This window comes from Elephantulus edwardii, unplaced genomic scaffold (assembly GCF_000299155.1).
Source record: "Elephantulus edwardii isolate Elephantulus edwardi_28Jun2011 unplaced genomic scaffold, EleEdw1.0 scaffold00033, whole genome shotgun sequence".
Taxonomy (NCBI): Eukaryota; Metazoa; Chordata; class Mammalia; order Macroscelidea; family Macroscelididae; genus Elephantulus; species Elephantulus edwardii.
This window is the reverse complement of record NW_006399783.1, coordinates 8864418-8885832: the sequence shown is the minus strand read 5'-3', so window position 1 is coordinate 8885832 and position 21415 is coordinate 8864418. Positions and strand designations below refer to the sequence as shown.

Below are 21415 nucleotides of genomic sequence, written 5' to 3'. Positions count from 1 at the left end.
AGAGGTAATTTTGTCTCCCGAGAGTGTTGGTTTGGATATATCTTTGGTTGTCACAACTTAAGAGGAAGGTGCACTTGGCATTTAATGAGCAGAGACTAGAGTTGCTACCCAACATTTTATAATGCACAGCATAGCTCCCCCCAAAAAGGAATTATCCATCTTGGTATGTCAATATTATGGAGACTGAGAAACTTAATTCTAAACCTCTACTCTGGTTTCCATAAGGGTTAGAAATTGTGAGTGATTCATCTCCTTAACTGGATTTCAATCACATGAAGTCTGGGGTCAGGTTTAACTGTTTCTATTATATCACCCTGCCTCATAATTAAGCCACAGACTCACAGATGTGAAAAACACTCAAGGCTGCTCTAATTCAACTCTCCATATGAGGGATGAATAATCCACTATCGTCCTCAACCCTGACTCCGCAATGGAATCATAGACTGGGAAGGATGCCTGTAGCTGACCCAACCTAGCTCTGTATAAGGGATAAATAATCTATCACAGTAGTGGTTCAAAAGTATAATTCAGAGATCTCTGAAGGAGCCCCAAGACCATTTCAAGGACCCACACTGTCAAATCTCTTTTCATAATAATGCAGAAGTGTCATTTTCCATTTCCACACTCCTGTTTCTCCAGTTTTCAGGGGAGTTTCCAGAGGATCCACCACATGTGATATAACAGATTAGGTACAAAAGCTGATGTGAGAATCCAGCTGTCTTCTATCAGATCAGACATCATAAAGCATTCCTTTCACTAAATTTTTATTGACCTGTGTAAAGTGACTAGTGACCAATGAAGGGAGTTTTTCCCGAAAGTTTTATCTGTTACAACATGTAATACATTTATAATTGTTATTTTAAAATAAATTCATAAATATCTTTAAACTTTGTTCCCCATTTTAATTTTTAATATTGAAGTGTCTCTAGATATAATTTTTAAGCACAAATGATTTTTGAAGTCATCAATAATTCACAAGAGAATGAAAAATTCTTGAGACCAAAAAACTTGAAAACCACTATGTGCTGGGTTGCAGAAGCTGGATGCCTCTCTGAATGTATATCCAGAGTATGAGGAGCTCATCACCTTAATTGGCAAGGAGCTGATGCTGCTGGTGAGGATAAAGACTGTGGTTACAGGGTGGATATGGCTCAGACAGGGGAGACCACCACTTCTGGTGTCTTCACAAGCAAATCTACGAACCATGAGGGATAGCAAGAACCTCTGCCCCTCACAGTGACCTCATGAGTGACTGTTTCACCCATAAACTCACCCGCAAAAATGAGGGAAATCCCTGACCATAGTATCCAACAGCAAAGTAGTCTGGTTTGGGCCTCAGGATTTTCATGATGTTCTCATAGAACTTTGCCTGCTGGATCTGAAAGAAGAAACTCATAGCAAGTAATGATACAGATAGGTATCAAAGGTGCATTCATCCACAAAAGGCCACAGCTCAGTCAGTCTCACAAGAGGTCAACAAAACCAGTACTTAAGTAGGACCTGTGGGTGTGTCTGTAATCCTAACAATAATTGCTATCCTTGTCAAGTAAGTGATCAGGCATTGACTTGGCTGAGCGATCTCTTCACATTTGCTTGTTCACCTGACCATCCACATGTCAATCCCCCTTGTATCTCTACTTTGCAGATGATGAAATGATATCACACAGCGCAGCTGAAAAATCATGGACCTGGCGCCAGGCAGACTTCCTCTAGAGCCTTCATCGTTCTTACTCTGTCCCCTCAAGCACATATGGGCATGCATTGGTGAGGACATATGGTTGGTTAAAAGCTTCCTGACACAGGTGTCTTCCTGTAACCTTTTGGATTTAATCAATTCTAAGAGGTACATATACTCATATTTTAACATGTCTGAAAAGAGTTTGCATCTTACTCTATGCCTACTAGTATCTTACAGTGCTATTGCTGAGACAGAAATCATCAAAAGAGCAGCACAGCTCAGACTTGATGACATCCTAAGGTGTGACACAATACATAAAATCAATGTGCAGGTATATAGATATGTGTCTGTGTGTGCAGGACTTGTGCAGAGATTGTGCTGATGAGTCAGTGTAGACTTGGGTAGGTTCTGGGGTGTAAGGGTGTGTGTGCACATGTGGACACCCATGCCCGTGAACGTTTATGTTTAGAAAGATGACAGCTAGATAGCTAGATAGAATATATAGATGTATATGTTGTTGTTTTTGTTATGTGCTGTCGAGTCGCCTGCGACTCATAGTGACTCTATGTACAACAGCCCTCAACCCTGCTCTATCCCTATCCAATCTCATTGTCTCGGACACACCCATCCTTATTAACCCAGTGACAGAATCAATCTATCTCATTGAGAGTCTTCCTCTCCTGTGCTGTAGCTCCACCCCCCCCAAGTATGATGTCCCTCTCCAAAGACTTGTCCCTTCTTGCAACATGCCCAAAGTATGTCAGAAGGAGCTTCAGAATCTTTGTCTCCAAGGAGCAGCCTCGCTTCACCCTCTACAGGGTGAACTTGTTTGTTCTCCTAGCAGTCCATGGTATATTCAATACTCTCATAGATATACATATATAATCATGTAGATATACATTAGACATAAGTGTATATTGCTGCAAAGATGTGCATGTAAGTATGTTCATATCATTTATCATACACAGAGCTTACTTGATTTTGACTATAACACCCTGCTTACTCTCTGGCCCCTAATAGCTATCATTCCTCTCCTAGTCTTGTTATTGTCATTTGATGTTATTGTTAGGTGACATTGTTCGTAGTGACCTTATGAACAACAGATCTGAACCCTGCCCTATGCTGTGCCATCTCATTCTCTCTAATATACTGTGTCCATTGTTATAGTCACCGTGCCAATGCATCTTGTCGATAGTCTTCCCTTCTTTCTTTTTTCACCTCTACCTTTGCAAATATGACATTCTCCTCCAAGGACCAGTCTCTCCTAACAACATCACAAACTGTGTGAGGCAAAGCTTCACCATCCTTGCCTCGAAGCAGACCCTGGCTGCACTTCCTCCAGCACAGATTGTTTAGTTCCCTGAAAATAGCCCGACTGGTCTCTCTAAACATGCTCAGATTGGACTCGGGGGTCTGACTCTCAGGGTGAGTGTGTGTGTCTGTATGCCTTTCTGTGTGTGTGTGTTGGCATGAGGAGTCCTGTATTTTCCCTGCAGAAGCTGACTCCCCACCAAGTTCCAGCCTCCGCAGCATAAGCAGGATAGACTGGCTTCCCTCATCCCCACTTTCTAGTCCCCACAAAATCACGAGCACCAAAGAGCTAATGGAGAATGGCCAGATGGGGAGCATTTTAAAGTGATTAATCTGTTAATCAGAGGCACAAATTTGCGTTTTTATTTAATTGGTTTAGTGATTTGTGGAGATTTTACTGCAGACGTAGCAGGGTGTTTACGGGGTGCTGGAGCAACAGCAGACACCCCAGTGCCACACAGGTACTTAACGCTCCGCCATGGGAACTGGTGCTGATAAATTTTCCCTGCAAACCTCCCTTTGGAAATCTTCCCAAGGAGTGTGGAGGTGCTCAGCACAGCCTCACTGAGACCCTGATTTTCATTTTCTTCCTGCATCACCCCTTTCCCAGACTCCCCGACGAGCTGAACCTCCACACAGAGACCCCTGCCAGGACCACCCGTCCCCTCACCCAATTCTGGCTTACCAGGTTCTGGCTGAGCAGCTCATAGTCAAAGGTTTCCATCTCATACTGCTCCGCCAGCTCCTTGCACAGACTGATGGCCTCTTCCCACATCTACGACAAGAGCATGAAGACAGAGGTTAGGAGGGCCTGGAGGCATGCAGAGTCCTGGATGTGCCTCTTGGGACCAAGGTCCACACTTCTTCTAACTCAGATCTGTCCTCAACTCAGGGAGAGCTGGGAACTTTGTGGAAAAGTGACTTCTTTGGTTTCTTGGTAAATAATGGAACAGCCACAAAGCGAAAGAAATCAAAACAGAACAGGTGCTGTGGAGCTGACTCCAACTCGCAGTGACCACGTGGGACCCAGAAAGTAGAACTGGGTTCCACAGGATTTTCTACAGCGAATTTTTCAGAAGTGGATTGTCAGACCTTTCTCCTAGCTCAACCTCCCTATCTTTCTGTTAGGCTTGGGTGTATTAAATGCTCTTGCATCCCCCAGGGACTCTGGATTAGTCATAAGCAAAACCAAATAGGACCCACTGCTTTCAAGTAGACTGTAGCTCACAGCTAGCTACTCTGTAGGGCAGTCTCGAAATTCCCCATAGGTTTTCGAAGTTGCGATCTCCATGGAAGCAAACGGCATCATCCTTTTTTCATGGAATAATTGGTGGACTCATAATCACCTGCCTTCCAGTTCTGTTTCTCTGAGTGGTAAACGCTCATAGACTAGCCTAAATACTTGTTCTCTAGATATTCACAACCACCCTAAGATGTAACTATTAGTATCTTTATTTATAGGTGAGAAACGGAGGCTTAGAGAGGCAAAGCTGCTGGCCTCAAGTCAACCCAGAGCCAGGATGTAACCAGAAAGTGACCAAGGGCCTCCTTACTAATTCCCACCCACCCTGCTTATCTCCACTTAATAAATGAAATCTTTGGCTTTCTGGGTTTCCCCCAGCATGGCAGATTGAGAAATGAAGTATTTATAATATGTACCAAAACAACAGGTTTCAGAGTCATGAATGGATTAACTCAAGGTCAGAGGATTGTCTAGGAGGCAACTTGCAACAGGACCTCAGTTCTGCTGATGTTCAAACTGTGGCTTCCAGAGTAGGTGAAGGGGAGCCCAGAGCAGAGTCAGAAGAGAGGTGGGGCGTCTTGGGTGATGTTGAGCTGCTACTGACTCAGTAGCGATCCCATGTGATAGAGCAGAATTGTCCTGAAGGGTTTCTTTGGCTATCAATTTGTGACTCTGTAACACGGTTTCCAAAGCACCAGCCTTTCAAATAGCAGTTGACCACTTAACCATTGCACTACCGGGATTCCTGGGGTGAGGTCAGAGCATTTTAAGAAGTGACTAAAACATGAAGTCTGTTTTCTCTGTGTTTTTTTTTTAAATTGTGCTGAAAAGTCAAAGCCAGGCACAGAGAATACTTTTCACTCTGCTGAGAAGTTAAATAGATCATCACACCACCTTGACCAAAGGGGATGAGGAAGCTCTGGAGAGGGGATGAGGAATGACTAGCGAGCTGGCATTCTTCAGAGACATTCATTCCATTTATCATTGGATGTAAATGGAGGTGTTCCGCAGAGGGGGCGGGAAGAGGAAGCCTGCCAAAATGCCGTGTGCTTTGTAGCAAGAGTGCTCTCTGCATCTAAGCACAAAAATAAATAAAACTCCAAGTTGAGTGGAGGAGCCATGGCTGTAAACCCACGGACAGCTTAGTGAGCAGCATAAAAATGCTTTATGTGCTGGGAGGAACCAAGTCAGCAGCCAGGCTGGGCCAGGGTTCTCCAGAGCCAGAGTAACAAGGTGGTGACAATGCCTTGGGGCTGGGCCAGGGGACTGATGGATGGAGGCGAAGTCTTTGCCAGCCCCCACCACCATATGTATCGGGAGAAAAAAAAATGTTCTCTCCCTGTTTTGGCAAACCACTAAGAAACCAGGAAGGGGAGAGAAACGAGATGAGCTACCTGGGATTTTCATCTTCCAGGTCTGTCTGTGCAGAGAAAGATGAGCCAGTTTGATTCCATAAAATTGCAGCCTGAGAAATCCTACAGAGCAGTTCTGCTCCATCCTACGGGAGTGCTGTGTGTTAGAGATTACTTGCGTAAACGAGGTCCTAGAACTGTGACAGTCACGGATCACTGAACTGCATGTATTTGTTACTGAACCCTAGTTGGGTTCTAGGTATGTTGTAGGAGGATGGAATAAATAAAAAGATGCAGAAGATAAAATGTCTGCCATCACAGGAAATCCGACACATAAGCAGATTAGCTGGTGGGTTTTGAAGGTTGAAGAGTAGTCCAGTAGGTGAGAACCTGGTAAGTTTATGTAGAAGAAAGCCATTGTGTATATTTAGAACAATGGAACTCCATGAGGGGAAGGATTCTGGGATACATTCATAGCAGTAGCTTGCCAGGTGAGCTATCCCTTCCCCTCTAATCTGCTTCCAAAGTATTTAAGTGGCACCCTGTGCCCTCACCTCTCCTCCTTAAAGATAATGTGTAAGAAGGACCATTTGCATGTCTATTTTTGCAAACAAGATGATAGGCTCCATAAGGTGTGAGACCATGCCTTTGTCATCCCCACCCAGTGCAGAACATTTTCAATGATAAATTGTGGATAAGGCTCAATGCCCAGAGTATAGATTGATTTAGTCAACAACAGAGTAAGCTCTAACTTGGTGCTGATGGGGCTGGAGGATCAAGGGACAGCAAAGTCTTCACCCTCAAGAGGCTTATAATTCTAAATTATAAAAGCAGTGTTCTCCAGCTGCTCAACCCTTGGGAATTTATAAGCCCTTCCCAGACATTACCTCACATTGTCTTTCCAGGGAAGGTGGGGAGATCAGACTAAGACAGATGCAGAGAACTGCGGTGACAAGACAGACGATAATTAAGTGTTAAATTATGCAATGATGGACTAAATGGTCTCACAATTCAGAGGAGAGGCAGGCTGTGACTGAAGCAGATGCCTCAAGAAAGAATTGAGAGAGGCAGTAGACTGTGAAGCGGGGCCTTGAACGTGAAGTAGGACAACAGTAACAACAACAGTTAAGATATTAAAGACGCTAGGGACTAGGTTCTATACCAGGTACTCTACATGCATTTAGCATTTATTTTCACACTAAAAGTAGGAAGTAATCTCACTGTTATGGATAAGGAAGAAGAATTTCTTATTAGCTCAAATACATTGTAAGTGGTATAGAGGAATAAGTCCGTCATCTGTCTGCCAATGTCATATTACTATAATAATTCCAGTAGCAATACCGCTGGTATTTCAAATACCAGAAAAGGTATCCATGATATATGGACTTCAGTAGAGCTTCCAGATTGAGAAATACCAGGAAACATGACCCAGAAATCACTTCTAAAATTTAGCCAATGGAAATTATGGAACACAATAGAATATTGTCCATTAAGAAGACTTTTCCCCCCTGTTGCATAAGGGGTCACTATGAGTCTGAATCAACTTGAGGGCAACTAAGAACAACAATAAGAGACACAAGACAAGGGTTGAAATTCAGGCTCTCAGACTCCAAAATCTGGGCATGTGACTACCTATAACATTCGAGGGTAAGATTAGGATTCATGCTTCCTGAAAGTCCACTGGAGGCTGGACAATAGCTAGTCTCATCCAATCTCCTGACTTAACCCAGTCTAGTACCTTTGTTGTTTGGAGAGTAGGTAACAAGGGCACAGCAATGTCATTCATATATCTAATTCACTTATCCAGAATCACACTCTGCTTTGGGCATTCAGCAGTGGCTGAGAGATATAGGCTCTGCTGTCATGGAACGGGGACTCTAAAATGAGGATCTAGACAACAGCAAGTAAAAATGCAATGAGTAAGTTGGTATGTGATCATAGCAGGTGCTGTGATGATATAATAGTGGTGATTCAGAACAGAAACTGTTCTGTTTGCCCAGGCGAATGGGGAGAGCTTCCTTGAGAAAGGATATCTGAAGGAAGCCCTGAGCAGTAGAACGAGTTAGGCCTGGGAAGCTATGAAAGAAGAATGTTCCAAGGTGGGGAAAACAAGTGCAAAGTCCCTGAGGTACAAAGAATTCGTCAGGGAGCATGTGAGTGAGAGGGAGCGTGGCAGAGGTGAAGTGAGAGGGGCAGTCAGGGACAACTTCGGTAGGACCTCATGGGTCATGAGAAGGATTGTAAAATGTATTTTAAGTGTACAGGAGGAGCCACTGAGTAATGGTAAGTGAGGAAATGACACAATCCAATACAGATTGTAAGATCACCCTATTTCTAGGTGGAAGATGCTCTGGTAGGGATAAGGACGTGGGCAGACATTGGGGGTACATTGCTGGCATCTTGGAGGAATGTGATAGGGATGGAGATGGAGAGAAGTGATTACATTTAGAACGTGTGTTGGAGAAAGCATTAACTAGACTTGCTGATGAATGTGGGGGAGAGTATGGGAGAAGACCCTCCTTCCCAGTGGTTCATGATCCCCAGCGAGGAGCAGTGGGGACTCGTTACCTTTCCTTTGTCAAAGTAGCCAATGATGGTCTCATACAGCGTCTCCTTCAGCTGCCGATGGGTCTGGGGGTGCTGCTGGCCTGTCTGCATGACCTGCGAGGTGCACTGCTCATCTGACCACTGAGGAGAGGGACAGGAGCATCACATGGGGCTGTCAGATTGTTGCAGGCAGGTGTCTTCCCCACCACCCTCCCCAGGCATTGTCCGTCCTTGTCTCCTCTTTCCTCAAACCCAGTTCATTTTTGAAAACTCAGAGTACCATTGTGGGGGGCAGCTCTAAGGAATACTCAGAGTTTTAGGAGGTTGTTGTAGTCACATAGCCACCATATGCAGAAAAGACGCATGGATGTGAGATATTGGAACCAGTTTGATTAGGAGCAAGATGAGGTTGTCAATGGTCAAGCAGAGAGAAGCACTCTGCTGGTCCCACATAGAAAAGACCTTCAGCTGAGGCATCTTGTTGGACTCCTGACTCACTGTTTATGTGTGGCATGTGGAGATTTTCTCCAAACCCCTACAAGCCATGATCCCCACTCTTCAAAATCTAAAGTAAAATCATTTTGTCTTTATCCCGCTATAATAAAGTTGTCACAAGAAAGAAAACAGCTCAGTGGGCATGTTAATGATTTGGAGCGGGCAACAGTTTGCATGTTACATAAAACTGTAAAACATATCTCAGGAGGTTTATCATGACTGCTCAATGTAAAGGTCACATGAAACCTTGTGGCCAGGCAGACCAGTGCTGAGATCTGATTTATCAGTCCAAGCACTGAAGGGCATAGAAACAAACACAATTTCTTTGACTTCTTTTTCCCCTTCTTTTCTGTTGTTTTGTTTGTTTGTTTTTGGGTTTTTTTTTATCATATAAGTTGTTCAACATTCTGTGAAGGCACTGGGAATGGTGGTGGCCAAGCATGAATTCCCTTCACCCCATAGGTCAGCACCTTGAGAAGCCAGGTGTGGAGAAGCAGCGTGTAGGCAGCCTCAGTGTAGTTGTCACAATCCAGGTGCAGATCACGGAGTTTGTACAGGTACCTGTTTGGGGGAAATTTGTTAGTTTATTAGGAGCAGTAGATGAGGAAGCAGCTGGGAGGGACAGTCAGGAATAGGCAGAACTCTAGGCACTTCTCAGGGTCACAAGGGAGCCCTCCATCCTGGCTGGCCAGCAGCTAGTGTTTGAGTGCTCACTGTGTACTAGGTACTGAGAGCTTTAAATGTCTTTTGCTGTTATGGGGTACCATCAGGCCAAACATGACTCATAGTGACCCTATTCACAAAAGATCAAAGCATTGCCTGCCCTGTGCCATCCTCATAATCTCTGCTGGGCTCAGGTCCACTGTCATGGTCACCGTGGCATCCTCTTCTCCCCTGCCATCCTTCTATTTTCCCCAGCATGATTCCCATTCCCAAGGACTACCTGTCTTTTGTTTATACAGATCCTCACAGCAACCCTGTGAGACAGGTCCATCTGGGATTTCCATTTTCAGTTTGTAAAAACTATGGCTGAAGAAATTAGGTTCAAGTTTTACATTAATTGCATAATATTCTCTATATTAAAGAGTGTGGCCAATGCAATATGACAAGTAAGAGAAATAATGGAAAGGAAGTGAAAAATAATATATCAGAAGTCTGTGTTCAAACAAATTGTTTTCAGAATCCATCATCTCATTATGTGATTCCAGAAGCATGAACTGGAAAGAGCAGCTCTTGCCCTCTCTTTAATGTTTTCTGAGTACAAATGAAATACTTTTCTTGCAAGAAAAGAAAGCAGACTTGTGACTAAGAAAGGTCAATATAGTTGCTACTGGACTGACTCTAATTCCTGGCAAACTCTGTGTGTCCGAGAACGACTCTATGGGGTTTTCAATAGCTGATTTGGAAGCGGGCCACCAGGCCTTTCTTCCAAAGTGTTTCTGGATATACTTGAATGGTAAATCTTTTGTTTAGAGGCTAAGGACTTAGCTTTTAAGCCACCTAAGGTTGAGTGAATGGAGTCGAGTTGCCACCAGGGATACTCCACTATTCAACAACAACCACATTTCCATTCCTGTCACTTTTTAAAATGTTGTCCTAGTTCTGAACTCTGGGATGACAACACAACTCTGGGTAGGGGGAATGTAAGGCAGCCAGGAATCCAAAATTGGAAAGAAAATGTTAGTTAATTCTTATATAATTGATCTCTAATCAGTATTAGGGAGCTCTGGTAGCCTAATGGCAAGAAGCTGTGTTGCAGTCCCAAAGGCATATGGTTTGAGGCCACCAGCTGCGCTCCGGGAGAAGGATGGACAGGCTCCTCTCATGTGATTAACTGCCTCTGAAAACCCACCAGAATGTCAGCTATGGGTGGGTTCTGACTCTACGGTACACAATAACAATGTGTGAAAAGGCAGTAACTCAGCTTCTCTGTATCTTAGTTTCCTGAACAATAAACAGGAAACCCTCACAGAACATACCTATAGGGTTGTCAAGAAGACCAGGTGTCATATTTAAAAGGCTCAGTAAGTGACACACTACATTACTGCTGAGAAATGCAACTCTGTACCAAGGGCGATGAGCTGTGACCAGCATTGAACAGTGACAGCTACTATCATTGTGAAGTAGGTTTTTCCAGAAAACGTTCCTCTCATTACTGTCAGAAACAGATCTGGACAATCACTGCCTTGGTGACTTTCATCATTAAAAGAATTTATTTAAGTCCATCTCTGAGGAATTTGGTGGAGGGAAGATGCTCTGATGTAATACCTTTAATCTTCCTTCTGGACAGAGAGGCTGTGTCTCTCTGAGGATGATACCCATACCAAGAGTCTACACCAACACCAAGGCTCCTCCTGACTTCTGCCTACTCTGGGATTGGGGAGCTGTCAGATATCTGCAGCAAACACGGGGCTTAGGGCTCATGTCTAGGTCTCTGTTAGAAGGAAAGCTTTGTGCCGGCAATGTCTCCAAAGAAGGAACTAGTGTTTAGTGTGTCTGGTCATATAAGCAATGAAGCTGAGGGGAAAGATGTAGGCTCTTGGGATGAGCCCTACTGAAAATTTTGGGGGAGGAAAGTAATCTACTTGTTATTTGCTAACTGGTGAGCCAGAGGACTCCAGTGACCTTTTATTCATTCTTTTGTCAGGAGAACTCAAATCCTACCAGGAAAAATGGAGGCACTGTTCTTGGTCTTTTGAAATTTACAGTCTAGTAGGAGAGATGTTCATGAATCAAGTTCTCAAACCATGGCAAATGCAAAGATGTGATTAGTCGTGTGGAGGGGAGGTCCAGAGTACTATGAGGGCAGAATTTATGAAGGAGTTGAGTGGAGCATCTTCCAGAAAGTCTCTACAGCAGGCCAGCTGGGATGTGAAGGTACATGGAGGAAGAGTGGAAACATCCCAGGTGGAAAGAAAAAGACTTGATTTACTTTCATTCATTCACCCAAGACATGTGTACTTTATTGTCATATATCAATTCTTTCTTTTAACAACTCTTCTACAGATGACAAAACTGAGATCCACCTTAAAATGGGCAGAGGTAGAAACAAATAACAAAAGTAAGTTGGGCCCTCAGCTATTAATGGTTTTTCCATATCTACTCCCCTAGCTTTCTGTCCATCAGAGTCACCAGGGAAAATGGACATGGTCTGCATGCAGGAGTTATTTCGCCTGGGGAACATCTTTAGAGACATCTATGTGTCTGGCTTACTCTTGCCTTATATCCTCCTTCCATTCCTAGTCTTTTGTTGTTATGTGCCATTGAGTCAAAACCAACCCATAACTGACCTGACAGTGGGTTTTCCCTGTGAGTTGTACGAGAGGAGACTGCCCATCTTTCTCCCATGGAGCTGGTGGATCCAAATAGTTAGCTGCACAACTCCTTACCCACTAGACCTTCAGAACTCTCTTAGTTCCCTGTATATCTGCATCCAAAAACTTGGGAAGGATACCCAGAGAGAGGGCACGCTTTCTATTTCAAGCTTCTTAGTTGGCATGGAGTCCTCTTTATGATAATCCATTACAGAATCTGAAAGAAGGCAACCTTTGGACTCAATCAAAGACTACACACTCAGATGTCTGTGGATACCAGATGGGAAACCCAGGGGATGATGAGAGGTGAGGGTGTATTGGTCAGAGTGCCCCAGGACTGTCTAAAAGGAGCAACAACTCCAGGCACAAGTTGCTGGGGCAGAATGAGGACCTACTGTCGCCACACCAGAGTTTTTTTTGGGGAAAAAAATACTAAGCAAAATGAGTATGAATAAGTGAATGAGAAAGCAATTTCTTTGAAAACTTTCATTCAAATCACAATTGAAAAAAATAAAAAGAGAAATGGAAAGTTTGATTTTTATTTAAAATATGTTGATTTTTCAAATTTGGCAACCACTTGTTTAAAAAAAATTGCTTTAAAATATTATGCCTGCCAAATTGAACAGATTTCCAGATGAGATTCTATTTACAGCTTCTAGTTTAGGGAAATGTGACTTTCCTAGATTACTATCCTACTCAAACCTCCAGAGTTTGTGGAAGACTGGGATTTGCCATCTGTGTTTCCAAAATGAGAGGGTTAGAGCAAGGAAACATGAATCAGGTACTTTATCTATATGATCTCATTTAATCCCCAAAGCCACTGAGAAGAGTAAGTAGACTAGAAACATTTTACAGATGAGGAAAGTATCCGAGAGTGATAGGGGGATCTATTCAGAGTTACAGGGAAAATAAGGTGAAGACCCTGGCTCTTTTGAACTCCGGAGCTTCGCAGTGCTGCACTAAGTTATGTCTAATGATGTTATAAGCACCATCATGGCAACCAATAAAGTGGTGGGTTTTTTTGGTCCCAAATAATACCTCCTATTTCTGGAATAATGCTATCAACTAAGTACTCAAAACTATCTGGAATTAACTGAGATTTACAGTCTTGAATGTATCAAATGTCTTTTGAGTGTGCTTACAACTTAACCTTCTGCTTCATTCCATTTCTGGTGCTCCATCCCTGAAGGACTGTGCAAACAGATAGATGCCCAAGAATTTTTCTAAAGAGATATTTATGACAGCAAAAAGTTGGAGGCAACATAAATGTTACAACAATATAGGACTGATTATATATAGTGTATTTTAGAAAGAGAACGTTATGGTTTCATTTTAAATGTTGAAATGAATTCTTGTGAAGTTATTAAAAAAACAAAGAATAAACTATGAACAATGTGATCATGCTATGGATACTGCAATAAATACTGAAAAAGTATGCATACACAGAATTTGATATGTTTATAAGTATAAAACGGTCTGGGAAAATAAATGGAGTAGGAGAGTTTGTTCCATTTTATTCTTCTTACTTGTCTATATTTTACGTGGTTTTGTGCTAGATAGAAGGCATTATTTTTTTAATGAATAAAAATAAATGTAATAAAATAATAAATTTAGAGAAAAAATACAGCATTCAGAAAAATTGGCGAAGTATTTCTTTGCTCCAGTCTAAGGTCCAAAAAAGAAACAAAAAAAAAATCCCTTCATTGCATGCCCAAATAAATATATTTGAAATGCCTACAATGTCTACCTCTAACTCTTGTTAATTTTTTTTTTCTTTCCCTTGAAAACTGAGCTGGCCAATGATTTTTCTACACTCCATGTTCCTTTGGGTCCAGATTATGGCTTTGCATGTGGGTCCTACAACAAATGCAGATGCAACATATCAATTCAATCCACAGGGTATTTACTCTTAAGGAAAGTATGATCTTTGGGCAGAGCATAACAGCATGCCAGGTCTGAAGAGGCTAGATTACAGAATGGAAGGATATGAGTCTGTGGAGATTGACAGGAATCAGATCACAGAGGACCTGAGGGTAAAGAAAAGCAGTTTAGAGTCTATCCTCTGGGCAGCAGGGAGCTATTGATGGATGTTGAGCAGGGGGCAGCAAAAGCACGTTTGTGATTGAGAGAATGAAACTCTTACCTTATATACATCTCTTCACGATTGTTATCTTTGTAGAAATTCTAGGTGGGGAAGAAAAAATAGTAGTGAGTGCTTTCTTTGTAGCACAGCAGGAATGGTAGAGATGGGGGCTGCAGCTAAGCTATTCTCTGCACTGAGAGGTGGGCTGCCGAGAGTGAGTCACATCCGCCAGCAGTCCACTGTGAAAGGCAGTTAGCTGGATCTGGATCGTTAAAACCCTGTACTCAGGCCTTTGCTGAGACAAACCTGGGGTGCAGTCAGAGTTCTTCTACCTACTAAGTGTTCTTTGAACAAATACTTACAACTTTCTGATCCTCGGTTTCTTTGTCTACAGAATTGGGGGAAACTGCCCGGTGATTTACTGAGGACACTGCTACCAGGCATGTTACCTCACCAGGCACACAGCGAGTACATCACGACTATGACCACTGCTATTGCCGTAACACAATTTATGGGCAGGACTAAACAGCTACTTCATTTTCCCCACAATGAGAACTATAAGGAGTTATGATAGAATCCCACAGCTACGACACTTAAACTTGACAATATCTAGGAAGCTCAATTCAGCTAGCTCAGGGAACACTTAGATGAATAGTCTTGGGCTCCTCCACTAAGCATTGCGATTTTTTTTTTTAGCGAGGATTCAATGAGTCCAAGTTTTGCTATTGAGAATTATTAAATACAAGGAAATTTATTTATACTTCCAGTATTTAAATAAAATTTGAGTTTAAAAATAATTACAGGTACTCACTAGTCCACATTTTATAATTAAGTCATCAAGTGTGAGGTATAGATTAGGACCTATTAAGTGTTCAAATTATGGCAGAAGTGGGAAAGGTTCAATGAAGACTTGAAAAAATAGAGTGCTAATAGGCATAGATAAGTGATAATTATATAATCCACATGAATGCTGGAAAAATATGGAACGCTTCACGAATTTGCATGTCATCCTTGAAAGCACTGCAATTTTTAAACAAATAAATATCTAAGAGATTCTGAGTCAGATAATCCTGTCTGATCGATCCATGAGTCACACAGTGAGAGGGGTCCTGGATTCCTCCAATGAGCCCATGTTCTAGAATAAGCAGCTGAGGTTCAGAGAAGGTGAGGAAAGGAGCTCCAGGTCACATGATCAGTGGGTGGCAGAGCCACATTAGACTTTGTCATCATTTTGTTGTTATGTGCTGTCAAATCACTTGTAACTCATAACAACCCTATGTACAACAGCTCACCCTGCTCTACCCTGAACCAACATTATTGTCTCTGACACACCTACTCCCATTACCCCAGTCACTGAATCAATCCATCTCATCAAGGGTCTTCCTCTCTTGTGCTGTCCCTCCACCCTCCTAAGCATGATGTCCCTCTCTAAGGACTGGTCCCTCCATGCAATACACAAAAAGTAAGTCAGACAAAGCTTCAGAATCATTGCTCCAAGAAGCAGCCTGTATTCACCCTCTCCAGGACAAACTTGTTTATTCTCCTAGCAGTCTATGGTATATTTAATATTTTTCTCCAGCACCAGATCTCAAAGGCGTCAATTCTTCACTTGATTTTAGCCAAAAGGCCGAGAAGCGATAAAAAGGCATCAATTCTTTTATCATCACTAGTCATTGTCCAGCTTGCTGATGCATTCCAAGTAACTGCGAAAACCATGGCCTGGATCAGACATATCTTAGGCTCCAGAATGACATTGTTGCTCTTCAGTATTTTGGAGAGGTCCATGACAGCAGACTTTTCCAATGCAATTTTTTCTTTTGATTTCCTGACTTCTGGCACCAACAGTGTTGATTGTGGAGCCGTTAACAGTCTCAATCTCTTCGCCGTCTATCATGATGCTACCAATTGGCCCAGTGGTGAGAAACTTTGACCTCTTGATGTTGACCTTCAATCCATATTGAAGGCTGCAGTCCTTGACCTTCTGCAGCAAGCACTTCAGGTCTTCTTCAGTTTCAGCAAGGAAGGTTGTGTCATCTGCATAATACAGGTTGTTGATGAGTCTTCCTCCAATCCTGATGTTACATTCCTCTTCATAGAGCCCAGTTTCCTGGATGATCTGTTGCACATATAGATTGAAAGAGTATGGAGATAAGACACATCCCTGGAGTATACCTGTCTGGAGTTTGAACCATGCAATGTTTCTTTGCTCTGTTCTGACGACCGCATCCTGGTTCAAGTATAGGTTTCTCATAAGACTAATCAAGTCTTTGGGATTTCCATTCTTCTCAGACCTTATCTCTCTTGGTACCCTCACATCCCATCCTCTTTTCTAATATCAAAAAGTTGTGTATTTGTTGCCATTGACTTGATATTGAGTCATAGTAATCAAAATGCACAGAGTAGGACAGCACCATAGAGCTTTCAAGGCAGATTACTTGCCTTGTCTTCTAAGGCCCCTTTGAGTGGATCTGGGCCACTAACCTTTCAGCAAGTAGCTTCACTGTTTGCATCAACCAGGGACTCCCAGGAGTAAACTGCCTATTCCAAGCTTTCCCTCTGGTCATATTCTAACTATCAAAGGATATTTTCTTCAACAACCTTTTGTGTATCCTTAGAGAAGAACTGTTAAATTTCTAGAAACCCCTCTTTATACTTTCTATGCAAATTGTACCTTAAGGAGTTATTAGCAATGACTTCCTTTCTGCTGTAATCAGATTTTTAGACTCCCCTTAGCACTTTGGAAAATCAATGGCAATATCTAGCTGTTAATCAAAAGCCCACAAAGGGTCACTCAGGGGGGCCCATAGGATAGGATTTGTGTTTCTGGAGTACTGAGGATGGCAGGGCACCAGGTTGGGGTGTGATGAATGTGGTATGATATTTTTGCCAATTTTATTCATTTAATCTACCTAGAGGAGGCTGGTAGGCAGGTACGCAGCACTGTGACTGCTGTTCTGTGTCTGGTGGCAGAATTACTGAGCACATGTGGTCTGTGGACATGTCCAGGAGAGGCCATGTGGTATAATGGTGACGAGTCTGGGTTTCATATCAGCCACTCTGTCCAGCCAATCAAATAGCAATTATTTGCAACCATCAATTATTAGTATAACTACAGTCTGTTAGGAAAGTACCAACACACTTTGAGCATTTAATCTTGAGACAGGATCTCCCAGTCTAATAAAATAGTGATTGTTATATTCTGCGTCTCACAGATAAGTAAGTTGAGTCTCTAACTAATGTTTTCTACTTGTCCTTTCTATTAGTATTTGGCAGAGTCAGAAGAAGTTGTTTTAAATCCAAACTCATACCCCAGCCACTTAAAAATGTCAAATTCTTTCTCGATGATCTGTACTGCTACTGGCAACAATAATTATTAATATTTTATGGATAAAGAAACTGAGGAAATACATTTTCCTGGATTAGCATTTACCTTTTTAAAACAGTATTTTCTCAGTTATATGTAAACTATTTCAAAGCTGTTTGTTTAGTAGTAACTGTAACATCTAACCCAAATACAAAAGCCAATGACCACTCTTAGATGGGAAACTAGTTTTATAGAAGATTATCTCTGCTGTTCCAAATCTGCAATAAAGTGCTTTGGGTATTGGGGGGAAATAATTTGATCAAGACATTGAACTTGTAGATAGCAGGACAGGGGTTTAAAACCATGTTTTGACTCCAAAGCCCATCCACTGCTTCCCTAAGAAGAATACTAATGAAAGCTGGTGCCAGGTGCATCCCACAGGACCCTAGTAAAGTCAGAACCAGATCTAGAAGGACCCGGACAACCCCACATACCAGCAGGTTGACAGTGCAGCTCATGCGGTTGTCTTTGCTCTCATCCGTCATCACGCCCCGGTAATCCAGCAGCTTCTCCAGGAGGCCTTTGACCAAGTTGACAAAGTTCTCTACAGACTTGGTGATAACTGGGTGTTCTGCAGCACATTCCATCAGGCTAAAAAGAGATAGGAAAGCAAGTGAGCTAAGGGCCAGGGGAGAAAGGGCTGGGGTGAACAGAGCTTGTGAAGCCCAAAGAATGGAACTAATGGGAGGGGGCCAGGGGGAGGAGAACAACCAGTTGCTGTTTCATGCTTTCCAACTCAGGGAAACCCCGTGTCCTATAGAGGAGAAGTGTACTCTGTAGAATTCTCACAGCCGTACCTTTTGGAAAGGCCTTTCCTTCATGGTGGCTCTGGGTGGATTCCATTCACCAACCTTCAGTTTATCAGTCAAGTACTTAACTTTCTGTATCACCACTGAATTCAAGGGACTGAGAGAACCCAAGTGTTCCTGCACTAGGGAGTTTTGTTGGTATAGTATGTTGTGCTGCAAGCCAAAAAGCTATCAGGTTCTGGGGATTTGAACTCACGAGCAACTCCATGGGAGAAAGATGGGCAGTGTCCTCTCATTAAGAGTTTTATCCTTAGAAACATTATGGAGAGTCATTATAAGTTGGAAACAACTTGATGACAGCTTGTTTTGGATCTATTCATTATTTTTTTTGCATATTTATTAGTCATACAGTGCAGCAATTATTTGTTTTCCACCATCAGAATGGCAAGAACAAACAAAACTCGAAAATACCTTCTGATGTGGAGAAATGAACAATTTTACATCTTCATGCTAGGAGTAAACTGCTACAAGGTTTTTGGATAGTAATATTTATAATATCTCACGATTGGACTGATTGGCCACATCATGATGAATGATGAAGAGACTGAGATAGTTGACAGCTTCAGTTTGCTTGGCTCTACAATCAACACTCTTAGTACCAGCAGCCAGAAAATTAAAAGAATTGCACTGGGAAAGTCTGCTGTCAGAGACCTCTCCAAGGTACTAAGGAGCAATGACGTCAGTCTGGAGACTAAAGTGTGCCTGATATAGACCATGGTCTTTGCAATCACTTGCAATGCATCAGAGAGCTAGACAATGACTTAGGGATGATATAAGGAGAGTGGATGATTTTGATCTTTGGTGCTAGAGAAGAGTATATATACACTCTCTCTTATCTCATGGTATATATGAATATACCATGGACTACTAGGAGAACAAACAAGTTCATTCTGTAGAGGGTGAGTCCAGGCTGCTCCTTGGAAGCAAGGATTCTGAGGCTTCGTCTGACATTTTTTGGACATGTTGTAAGGAGAGACAGGTCCTTGGAGAGGAACATTATGCTTGGTTGGGTGGAGAAACAGTGCAGGAGAGGAAGACCTTCAATGAGATGGACTGATTCCATCACTGGGGTAATGGGGATAGGCATACTGGGGACAATAAAATTGGCAAAAGATAGAGCAGAGTTTAGGGCTGTTGTACAGAGGATTGCTATGAGTCATAAGCGACTCGTTGGCATGTAACAACCACCACCACCACAAAAGGCTAACATTCACATACTCTTTGACCTAGGAACTCTCCACAGATATAGTCCCAGAAGTAGGAATGAATAGCTTTATAACATGTATAAATGATGTCTAGAGTTAAACAGCATGAATAATTTTAAGTGTCCATCAACAGCGAAATGGTTAAAAATTAAAGAATATTCACAAAACGAGATTCTCTGCAGCCATTAAAAGCATGAGAGATCAAAATATTTTGATATGAGGAGTTTCATGAAATATGTAGTTAAGTGAGAAAAGCAAGCCTCAGGATTTTGTTTTATTTAACCAACACACATAGAGCTTAACACGTGTTAGGCATATAGTCTAAATGTTTTACAAATACGAACTCGTGTAATACTCCATCACTATATTACGATATAGAACTTCAAACAATTCTTCATTGTCATTTGATGAAAGTTTACAGAGAAAATAGGTTTTTCATGCAACAATTTATACACATTTTGTTTCATGGCATTGATTACAATTCTCACAGTGTTCCTTCCTGCACTTGCTGCCTCTCTTCCGCCTTCCTCCCTGTCTTCCTGCTTTCTGATCTTTCTCTGAGCCAATGGTCCCTTTTGGGCCCATACAGTTGATTGATTGTTCTTCTAAGAAGAGCATACCTAGATAGTATTATTGATCATATTATAGACCTATCTACTGTTTGGCTAAAAGCAGAGCCATGTGAATGTGTTAGGGGTGGGGATGAGGTTGACAGAAGACAGAGGATTGTTGAGACATGGCTTTTGGAGAGGGGAAAATTAAGACAAGAAGAGACCAAATTATTTGTCCAAGGTCACACAGTTGGTATATGTCAGCCTAGCTCCAGGATCTGTTCTTTCAGCTACCAACCAACACCTAATGTGAGCAAGTTCATGTCTGCAGCATGCATCTCTGTGTGTTTGTAAACACACACAAGATAGTGAGGAAAGAAAATTATCCAACTCTTAATGGAGTTGCTTGCAAGAAAATTAGAGGAGTAGAGGAGAAAGATTTCATTTTAGTTTAAAGATTAAAAATTTGATAAATTTTACAATAACCACGTATGAAATCTGTATATTGAAACAATATTTTTAAAAAACTCATTACTAGGCATTATCAGTTACTCTGTACTATGATACTCATTGTTTGACAGGCTGAGGTGAGGCACGATACAAATATAAAAAGAGGCATGCCTATCTTCAGATAGCCCACATACTATAAATGAAGAGACAGATGGATTTAAATTTGGAATAATGACTATTGTTAGTTGTTGAATTGGTCCCAACTCATAGCTACTATTTACAGCAGAATAAAGTACTGTCCTATCTTGCTCCATCTCCACATCTGTTGTGATGTCTGAGTCCATTGTTGCAGCTACTCACCAATCCATCACCTTGAAGATCTTCATCTTTCTCACTGATTCTCTGTTTTACCTAGCATGCTTTATAAATAGATTAATGACTACTTATTAGTGGCTTTAAAACCAAAGGTCATCACTGAGCCAATATGCAGTATCATGACAGATGGAGAAAAGATGAACGTTTTCAATGATTTTATCTTGCTTAGATCCACAATCAGCACCCATGGTACCAGCAGGCAGAAGACTAGGAGATGTATACCATTGGGAAAGTCAGCTATTGGGGACCTCTCCAAAATACTGAAGACCAATGATGTTTATTTAAAGACTAAGGTGTGCCTAATTCAAGCCATGGTTTTTCCAATCGCTTTCTATGCCTCTGAGAACTGGACAATGAATAAAGATGATAAGAGAAGAATAGTTGCCTTTGAGTTGTAGTGTTGGAAAAGAATGCTGAATATCCTATAGATGGCGAAAAGAACAAACAGATAAGTCTTGGAGATAGTGAAACCAGAGTGCTTCTTGAAGGCAAGGATGGCAAAGTTTTGCCTCACATACTTTGAACATGTTGTTAAGAGATGTCATTGTTGTAGAATGAGGCTGACGTTGGGGTGGGGGTAGGACTGAGAAAAACTGGATAAATTATGTTTACTGCGTTGAAGCCAATGAGGGAGAGAA

At 42.0% G+C, this 21415-nt stretch overlaps 1 protein-coding gene across 1 annotated transcript in view; it reads right to left on the bottom strand.

Moving 5' to 3' along the window:
• Positions 1 to 21415, bottom strand: part of DOCK2 (dedicator of cytokinesis 2) — a 736392-nt gene that overhangs the window by 36142 nt on the left and 678835 nt on the right. Inside the window, exons 35-40 of the mRNA XM_006884420.1 lie at positions 17822 to 17978; positions 14084 to 14124; positions 9097 to 9187; positions 8153 to 8272; positions 3675 to 3764; positions 1274 to 1378 (exon numbers count right to left, since the gene is read on the bottom strand). Coding sequence (XP_006884482.1) covers positions 1274 to 1378; positions 3675 to 3764; positions 8153 to 8272; positions 9097 to 9187; positions 14084 to 14124; positions 17822 to 17978 — 604 coding nt within the window. The remainder of the gene's footprint in view (positions 1 to 1273; positions 1379 to 3674; positions 3765 to 8152; positions 8273 to 9096; positions 9188 to 14083; positions 14125 to 17821; positions 17979 to 21415) is intronic.